The sequence below is a fragment of the Anser cygnoides genome, chromosome 15 (assembly GCF_040182565.1).
Source record: "Anser cygnoides isolate HZ-2024a breed goose chromosome 15, Taihu_goose_T2T_genome, whole genome shotgun sequence".
Classification (NCBI taxonomy): Eukaryota; Metazoa; Chordata; class Aves; order Anseriformes; family Anatidae; genus Anser; species Anser cygnoides.
This window is the reverse complement of record NC_089887.1, coordinates 6,037,137-6,046,196: the sequence shown is the minus strand read 5'-3', so window position 1 is coordinate 6,046,196 and position 9,060 is coordinate 6,037,137. Positions and strand designations below refer to the sequence as shown.

Here is a 9,060-nt window from a genome sequence, read left to right as displayed (position 1 = left end):
CTGTAAATCTGTGAGTGTTCCTGGGTGTAGCTTCTGGCTGTTATCTGTGTAACAGGAACCAATGCTCTCGGGTCTCTTTCCTATCAAGAGCTCCTGTCATGGAGACAAACAGAGTCCTTTCTGGATGGCAGGTTATATTGTCATAAAAAAAACTCTACATACAATGAAAAGACCAACTTAATAGGAGAGAACAAAGGTAACCAGGAGAGTAGAGGTGGAAACGTAACAATAATCCAAACTGTTATGAATATAACTGATTTTACAAAACATTTCTGTATTGCTATAATTCTCGATAAAGTTACACAATTTCCATTAAAATTCAGGACAATGAACACGTAGTCCTAGAGAAGACTGACTTTGATTCAACCAGAATATGAGGGCAAACACCTCTATGGGCAGTATGAAAGGTACAGAAGGAATCCCAAAAAAGCTTTATAAAATGGTCACATTTGAGGTAAAAGAAAAGAGCAGCTTTAAGTAAGATTAAAAGTAATTATTTTTAAATTATTAATAACTTGAAATGTATTTTCTAAGAACAAAATAAGATCTGACCGCTCATATTTTTTTCCATCTATACCAGCAACAAGTTTGTTGAACACTGTCTTCCAGGCTTCACTTAGGTTTGACCAGTATGTTCTGAAGAAATAGAGCATGTGTTTTTTACAGGCATGCTATCAAAATTAACTAATGCCATATACCGGAAAATTCAAATAAGAGTATTTTATTTCTGTACCAGTAACATTTGTATCTAAGACAGGCTCATTTGAAAAAAAAAAAAAACTTCCGTTCAGAAAAATAAGAGAAATGAGCAGACTGCTGAAATTTAAGCATTGAATTTCTGAATTGGTAATGTCTTCTGGAAAGGAACATGTAGAGACTAAAGACTCATCTTTGCTGAACCAGCTGGCTCAAATCTGATCTGATCCCATTGCAAAACAACATCTGATCTGAAGAGAGACTGGATTTGTACTTGAATCATAACTTTATCTGCTATACCCCTATGTGCATTATTAAGTCTAGCCTCAGGAGCATTCAAATTTCTAACTTACAGACCTGGAAAGGGCTGCAGCATTATTTATCTTGTTTTTGAGGTAGTTACAGATTTGGAGTAGAGAGAAAACTCAGGCAATTTAGTCAAAACAAATATGCTATACAATATTCAACCTGTGTATGTTGCACAACAAATTGATTCACTAAATGATGGGTATGAAAGAATGTGTTTTGCTTCCTTGGTACTGTAATTCTTATTCTCTCATCTTGGAGCAGTGGCAACTGCAACTGCAGTGACCCTTTCATCTGGGCAACTAGAGAGGTGAAGTGTCCAGCAAGGGACTGCCAGACTCGGCTACCAGAGTCAGAAAGGATTGCTGCTTTGTGAGTTTTGTTTATCACATCTGGACAGAGACTGAAGTCCTATGATGAATCGTCCTTCACTTTACAATGCTTTCTGGTCCAATTTCATAAAATTTGGGTGCCTCCCCGGCCCCCAAAGTGTTTTGCAATATACGCTTTAAGAAAAATAAAAAGGTTTTACCAGAATAGCTTGAATGGGTACAGGTGGTGTCCCTGCAAAGAAAAGGCTGAACTTTTTAAAATTATTTTTAGTAAGAAAAACGCATTCTTAGAATTACTGGCAACTGAAAAGGCTAAACAAAAAAAAAATACACTCTATCCAAGGTTTCCTGCAGGCACAGAACACAATTACTTGTTCCAACTCAAGCTAAGTTTGATTATTTGCAAGACGGAGAGTTACTGAGAGAGGCCAGGATAAAATACCAGGGTGCTCTAGAAGAGTGTCACAGGCCCAGGCAGAAGACCTCATTCAGTAGTTGAGAACGGTCAGAGTTAGTATCCATGCTAGCAGAAAGATGTGGTGGAGATCAATCCACTTGTACAACTTAAAGAACACTACAACAGCATTCATACGTCCTCTGGAGATAATTTCAGCAGAGATACTGATACCAATCTTGTTTCTTCTGCACATAGTTGTATTACACCGTAAAGCACTCCGACATAATTTTAAATGATACTTCTTTCCTCTTTCATGCAATACAGTACCTTACTTTTTTTGCAGCTTTCTACATCCCGGCTCTGACCTAGTCTCTCCCAGAATCAACAGCTTCAGTCCAACCCATGTTCTTCTGCGCTTCTGGCAGAATTTAACAGCTCTTAAATCCTACAGGCCTAATCCTACTTACTTACCGTCCTGCTGGAGGGCTGCCGTGTAACCGGTGTCAAGAGGTACGATGTGCTGGACCTCTTACACTGCTCTTCCTGTACTCACCTCCTTCCTTCTTCTTCCTCAGCTGTCCTGCTCTTTTTGCAACACAGCAGTCGGCACATATGTTGAAGATTGCTAAATTATGTAGAATATCTTACATTACACCCCACTTTAAGCCTCTTGGTACACCTACGTACATCTCTGCTGATTACACTACTGTTCCTTAAACACACTATCGTGTTTATTGAGGTATATAGTGTTTGGGAAGTTGACTACTACAGATTTAAAATTAAACTGCTAGGAAAAAAATAAATTAAATGCTGGATTATTGCATTCTGACATGATATGAAGGCTATCACACCAGTTGCTTTTGTTGCATGTTCTCAGCAACAATCAAGATAAGGTACGATAAGGCGGAACTGTAATATTTAGTGCTGTCACAACTGCAGCTAAAGATGGATCATGAAGGCATTCATTATGAAGTCCCACAGAGTATCAGCAAATGACAGGAAAAAAGGGTACAACGTTCAGCAGCTGCTAAAATTTGTTTTAAGCATTTTATGACACTTTTCAATATGGAAGTGGTGAACAGTGAGATTAAGATGGATTAATCAGTAACAATAACTTGCCTGCATAAACAAGAGCCTGGAGATGCTGTCATCTGTTTTAGGAAACAAAATTCAGAGAATTCACATGATCGTCTCATAAAATATTTAGTGAGATACAGAAATCACTAATTACCATATAATAATAGTAGTTTTGGTCTCTTCTTATGCTTCATAGTTCTATTAGCAGGAAAACCAGCTACTTCTGGGCTCTTTCAAGTGAAAATTCCCTACCCATTCTTGAAGTATGGCAAAATGACATGTTTCTTGTCATGAATTCAAACCAGAAAATTAGCACTCACAGAATTATACATTTTGATAGCAAACCAGCCGCTACGCGCAGCTCGAAAAACAAGGACAGACAGAGAAGCTGATTACCAAATCCAGCCCCCCGTAATTACAAGCAACTAACACCCAGAAGCTAATATTACACATAAAGGAAAATAAAAATCCTTCTGGCCCTTACAAGATCAGTGAAAGCTCTGAAGGGCAGAATTAAGTAGAGCAAAACCACATGATCAACAAACAGCAATAAAGACTCTTTATATCCCTCTTCTTAGGACAGAAAAAAAAATAGACCATCAAAGCTGGTATCACAAGATTTTCTAACGTTACAGTTATTGCAGTCCCATAACCCAATGATGTTTGTACACTTCTCAAAGCAAAACACTTGAGGCCCTCTGTCCTTGTTACCCCACTTTAAAAAGACTCCAGAAAGCCACCCACTGACACTCGAAGTCTATGCAGGAAATCCTTACCAGCACTGATTTGCACAAACTTGTTTTTAAACTAATAAAGTTTACTCCCAAACTATTCATGAAGCGTCATCGTGTCGGAACACCTTTGGAGGCACTTTCAGCAACACTGTCAAACTCCTGTGCACAACGCACTGCAAGAAAACCAGCAAATAAAGCACAGCTCGATGGCACCAGGAGGCAAAGTGCCCTCTCCTCCCACAGCCACTTGGGTGAGAACTTCTGCTTCGCTCTTCTATGGATGATATCTTTTGTAACCTAAATTATTTGACCACGGTAACAGATTTAATGCATCCATTATAAGGCCACGCTAATTGTTTACTCCACACTGCTGAAACTGTAACATTGGTTTCCTGAAATCCTAAGTGCTGAGATCCAATTCATCTTTTTCCAGTAGCAGAATACTGCGTCGAAGTACAGCATTAATGGCACTTAAGTTACCAGATAAATCATAAAAAACAAATTTAGGCAAACAAAATATTGCTCTTTCATGAGAGAAACGAATTTGCTTTCCATTTTAAGAACTCTAGCCACCAGTAGGTGGTGTTTCGGGAAATGTCAAGCACTTTTTTCCCCCCTACAGATGAAATGCACAACTCCACCTGCAACACTGGTGGTTTTATGCAAGACTGAGGCTCCACGTTCTCTGCAAAATAAGCTTGTTTTATCCATGTGACTTGGAGCTGAACAAGCCTAAGAAGTGTCAAGATGTATACCTGAAAATTTAAGTACAAACAGGCAAATGGGATCGACATCAAGGTAGGAAAACTGAGATTTATACTGTCGCTTCAGCAGATGACCCTTCTCAGCTGCCAGATCTCTCTTAATCTAATATTTCTCTTTAGATTGTCCAGGGGCTTTTAAAAATATCTTGTCTATCAGTAATTGCTGCTTTATAAGCATGTAAAATACGCTTTGTTGTGATTTGAAAATAAATCTCTTAATTATTGATCAGCTGAGCTGCAGGTCTGAATGGCCGGCGTAACTTGAAAAAATACCGAAGTCATGCAGGGGGGTAAAATGAACATCAAGCAAAATAAAATTGACAGATACGAGACAAAAGCCATTTGACTGGTTCTAGTAAAAAAGCAGCCAGCAGAAACAGGGTTAATCCCAGCCTGATGAGGCTGTTCAGCAGCACTTCGACTGAACACAAATTAGAACAACCCTGGGAATCTATAAAGCTTGTTTTATTGCCAAGGGCATGCAGCAAGATCTGCATTTTGCTGTTGTAAACTATCCTTTATTTAAGGCGTTTTAAAACAGAAGAGACTTTTATATTATTTTTTTTTTACTACCGAATTGTCAACAGGTGGCATTTATTGCAGCTCTGCACACCTAAAGGCAAGATTTCCCTGCCACGACCGGCCAAGTTGACACATGCATTAAGCGTGAAGCTGAGCAAGAACCAGCCTTCTGCTGTCTGGAGGAAAATCAGCTCTGGAAAAATGGAATTAAGGTAAATTGGAGCGTTTCATAGCGCGTGGTTACCTGTAACGTTTGCAATTGTTTGGTGGGCTTTCAGATGGAACTAAAATCTAACCACAGACCTGCCTTTTAAAATCAATTGCTTAGACTCATAATTAACCTTTGTTGTATTTAAAGCATTTTACTGCCTTCCTGAAAAATCAAAGGATGTTACGTAAAAGGCAGGGGTTCGTGTCTGACTGATAGCTGCCTGAAACACCAGCCTTCAAATGCATGTAATTTCATACGGATATTTTAGCACAAAGATTTACCTTATGAAAATGCTTCCAAACATAGGCATAAGTACTCTGTAAGTGTTGCTATCGCACTATGAAATAAAGCTTTGGGACTACACAGATTTCTTTTAAGTAGCTATTTCTGACAACTTGAACACGTTTCAGCAAGCTCAGACCTGCATTTCTGACTACAAATATTCTCATACTCCTAACTCCACTGGTGGTCTGCTCCTTCTTCTCCCCCAGACTGTGCATCCGCAGTATTTTAAATTATTAAAAGGTGGAAATATGCATTGATTTTACTGATAAACAATTAAACTTAAATATAGTTCAATTAAAATGAAGGTTTTGGTAGTAAGATGAAGATTAAATCAATTCGAAAAATTTAACACAAAATGGCCTGGGTTATCATTTTCTTGCTGTTCTGTTTGAGGTATTTTTTAAATAAACTTCTAGCAATGCTTCAAGCCCAGAGCGTTCAGTGTTTATAAGTAAACAAATGGGATTACCGATGTTTTCCTTTCCTTTCCAGCAATCACTGCAGCATAATTAATTGCAAAGAGAAGCAAATTGAGTATAATATTGTTGGTGTAAATCAATATGCTGCTTGTAGTACCTTCGTTTCTGAAGTTTGCCTTTGCCTTCCCACTGAAAGCAGAGGAAACCAACTGCTCTTCGTCTCCGCTGCTTTCTCAGCCACAGACTCTGCAACTTAATAAGCTTACTAGCTGCTGATGAAATGAATATACACACACACTATATATATATACACACACTATATAAACTTTAGATAGTCTTTCTTTATTAGGCCAAACTCACTCATCTGGTTTTCTGTATTTCTATATACTCCAGTACTGAATCCCTAAAGCGCACACCAAATTTACAGACCTGCCTCACGATATAGTAACATCTCAAACAGATTTTAATCCTTTTAACTGAACCTTTGTATATATATTTGAATGTGTTTCCTACAACCTCAGCTACGGATGTTAAGCTAGAAAAGAGCATATGGTGCATGGTAGAATGCTGGAGTATTAGATTAATGGTTTTCCATTTACAAATTGCAGGTCCAAGGATGTTCATTGATTATTAACAGAAAACAAATGGAGCTAAAATTCTACTATCTTCCACCCTGCGTGAAGGAACACTGGTGGTGAAAAGCCTTTTTTAAAGAGATCCAAGTACCATTATGGTAAAAAGATTCCCTACATGATCTTAAGGCATATAAGAACTGCAAGTTCTCTCATTGCAATGTATATAGTGGCCTGTAAAAACAAAATTAAGAAATTTACTTTTTGTACTGTTATATTTCAGTCAATTTCAAGTATAATTAATTTGGCTTCTAAAGAACTTTAATTTCCTATACAAGAGTGTTTCTTTTTCCATTCCAATCAAAATGCTTACAATGAACTTCTTTGAAAACATCAAAAAATCCGATTTTTGGGGCATTACTACCAAGCTGTGAGTACTGTTATCTTTTGTGCAGATACTTTAACCATGGAAACTTACTCTGCCTCGCTATCACCTGTTATATGCAACAGTACAACTTTTAACCTAAATGGATCGCATTTGTGTAATGAAAGCCTATCTTCTAGACTAGCTGATAAATCAGAACACCAACAATATGTTATTGGTCTTTTCTTATCGTGTCTTTACACAATATTCCTTTTTCCTATTGGTTTTGTAGGAAACATTCTGATACTGGTTGTAAACATAAGCTTTCGTGAAAAAATGACTATTCCAGACCTTTACTTCATAAACCTTGCAGTAGCTGATCTCATTTTAGTTGCTGATTCTCTCATTGAGGTTTTTAATCTTGATGAAAAGTATTACGATATCACTATTATATGTACCTTTATGTCTTTGTTCCTTCAGATCAACATGTATAGCAGCATTTTCTTTCTGACATGGATGAGTTTTGACAGATACATAGCACTGGCAAAAGTAATGAGGTCCAACATATTTCGCACTATGCAACACGCTAGATTAAGCTGTGGTCTCATATGGATGGCGTCTATTTCGGCAGCACTAGTTCCGTTTACAGCTGTGCACTTACAACACACCGGAGAGGTCTATTTTTGTTTTGCAGATGTAAAAGAAATCCAGTGGCTAGAAATAACCTTGGGGTTTATTATCCCCTTTGTGATCATCGGTCTTTGTTACTCATTAATTGTCCGAGTTCTTATAAAAGCACACAAGCACAGGAGTCTTCGTCTGCGGCGACAAAAGGCTCTTCGGATGATTTTCGTTGTCGTCTTGGTTTTCTTTATCTGCTGGCTACCTGAAAACGTCTTCATTAGTGTTCAACTTCTCCAGAAGAAAAGCGAGCCTGTCTCTTCGAGCAGCCCATCTTTCAGACACGATTATCCCTTAACAGGACATATTGTGAACCTAGCAGCTTTTTCTAATAGCTGTTTGAACCCCTTAATTTACAGTTTTCTAGGGGAAACCTTCAGAGACAAACTGCGACTGTACATTGAACAGAAAACCAAAATGTCAACGCTGCATCGCTTTTGTCAGGCTGCCTTAACGTCTGTCATTCCTGACAGTAACGAGCAATCGGAGGTTTGATTTAGCAGCGGTTGTAGAAAACATACAACTGTGAAGTTGTGCAAATAGTGAACAAAACGCTTGCTACTAACAGAAAGAAGCGTGTCTGCGTATGTATATATTATATTGCTCTGCTGAGTATTGAAGGTTTATATTCAAAATGTTTTTATGACAACTTTAAAGTAGAAGAATGTTTCAGGCAGATTTATATTTAATTATGAACAGGATTATTAAAAGCTGAGCACTGAAGGAGCTTTATTTTATATTAAACGTGTATGACTGATAATATAGAAGAAAATTTTATCAAGCTAGGAAGACTCTAGGTTTAACTTGATTATCAGAGATGCTATTTTGCTGGTGTATATAAGGTACTTCCACTTAAATAATGGAGCTGCCATAACAGTGAGGAAAAAAACCATTGCAACGTATTGATATGGAGACACAGAAAACAATTATTTTTCATCCAAATATGTTAAGTTAAATGACTTTGCTTTCCAGAACTATATAGTATTATCGTCATTGTATCCCAGCACGTCTTCCACAATTAACTTTTTTTAATCTTAATATAATCTAGAATGGTGATGAGTTTTTGTCTCATAAATCTAATCTGTTTACATCAGTACTTGATCAAACCTGAAATCATCTGTAACTAGACTGTTCATCTCAAGGCACTTAATAGAAGCAAAACATAATGCTTCATTCTTTTAAGGATTGCCCAAGACAGTCTTTCCCAGGACAGATATTACTGGGCTTTTTGTCAAAAACGCAAGTGCACATGATTGCTCATTCACATTCAGATTTAAATGAAAGTTGCGTGAGATCTGTTTACACTTTGCAGGCCTATTTTAATGGTCAGAACAGAACGCAGTGGCTTTAAAAAAAGGCACTTTCTAAAAAAGACCTAGGGATTGCTTATGAAAGTGACAAAATCTTTTTTTTTTTTTAAAAAAAAAAAACACCCTTCTGTAAAGGGGAATGTGATTAGCTGTCATCAGACCTGCACTCTGTACTCTGTCCATCCCACCTCCAGAAACCACTGGTCTTTCAGGATTTTAAGGCGTATGTTGGTTGTTTTGTTCATTTGAAGACAAATTATACTAAGAAAACAAATGTTAGCACCACACTTGAAAACAACAGCTTCTAACTTCTGTTAGGAAATAATTGGGTTTTAAATCTGGATGAGGTTTAGCACAGGTTACTACTGAACTTGTTCAGAGGAGGCCATA

General features: G+C 37.5%; 2 protein-coding genes across 5 annotated transcripts in view; one reads left to right on the top strand and one right to left on the bottom strand.

Moving 5' to 3' along the window:
* C15H7orf50 (chromosome 15 C7orf50 homolog) overlaps nucleotides 1-9,060 on the bottom strand; it is a 129,567-nt gene that overhangs the window by 107,273 nt on the left and 13,234 nt on the right. The gene's annotated exons all lie outside the window — the stretch shown is intronic.
* On the top strand, nucleotides 6,766-8,603 carry GPER1 (G protein-coupled estrogen receptor 1). The gene has a single exon (XM_066977474.1). It carries the CDS (start codon nucleotides 6,782-6,784, stop codon nucleotides 7,853-7,855), a length of 1,074 nt encoding a protein of 357 aa, XP_066833575.1. The 5' UTR covers nucleotides 6,766-6,781; the 3' UTR covers nucleotides 7,856-8,603.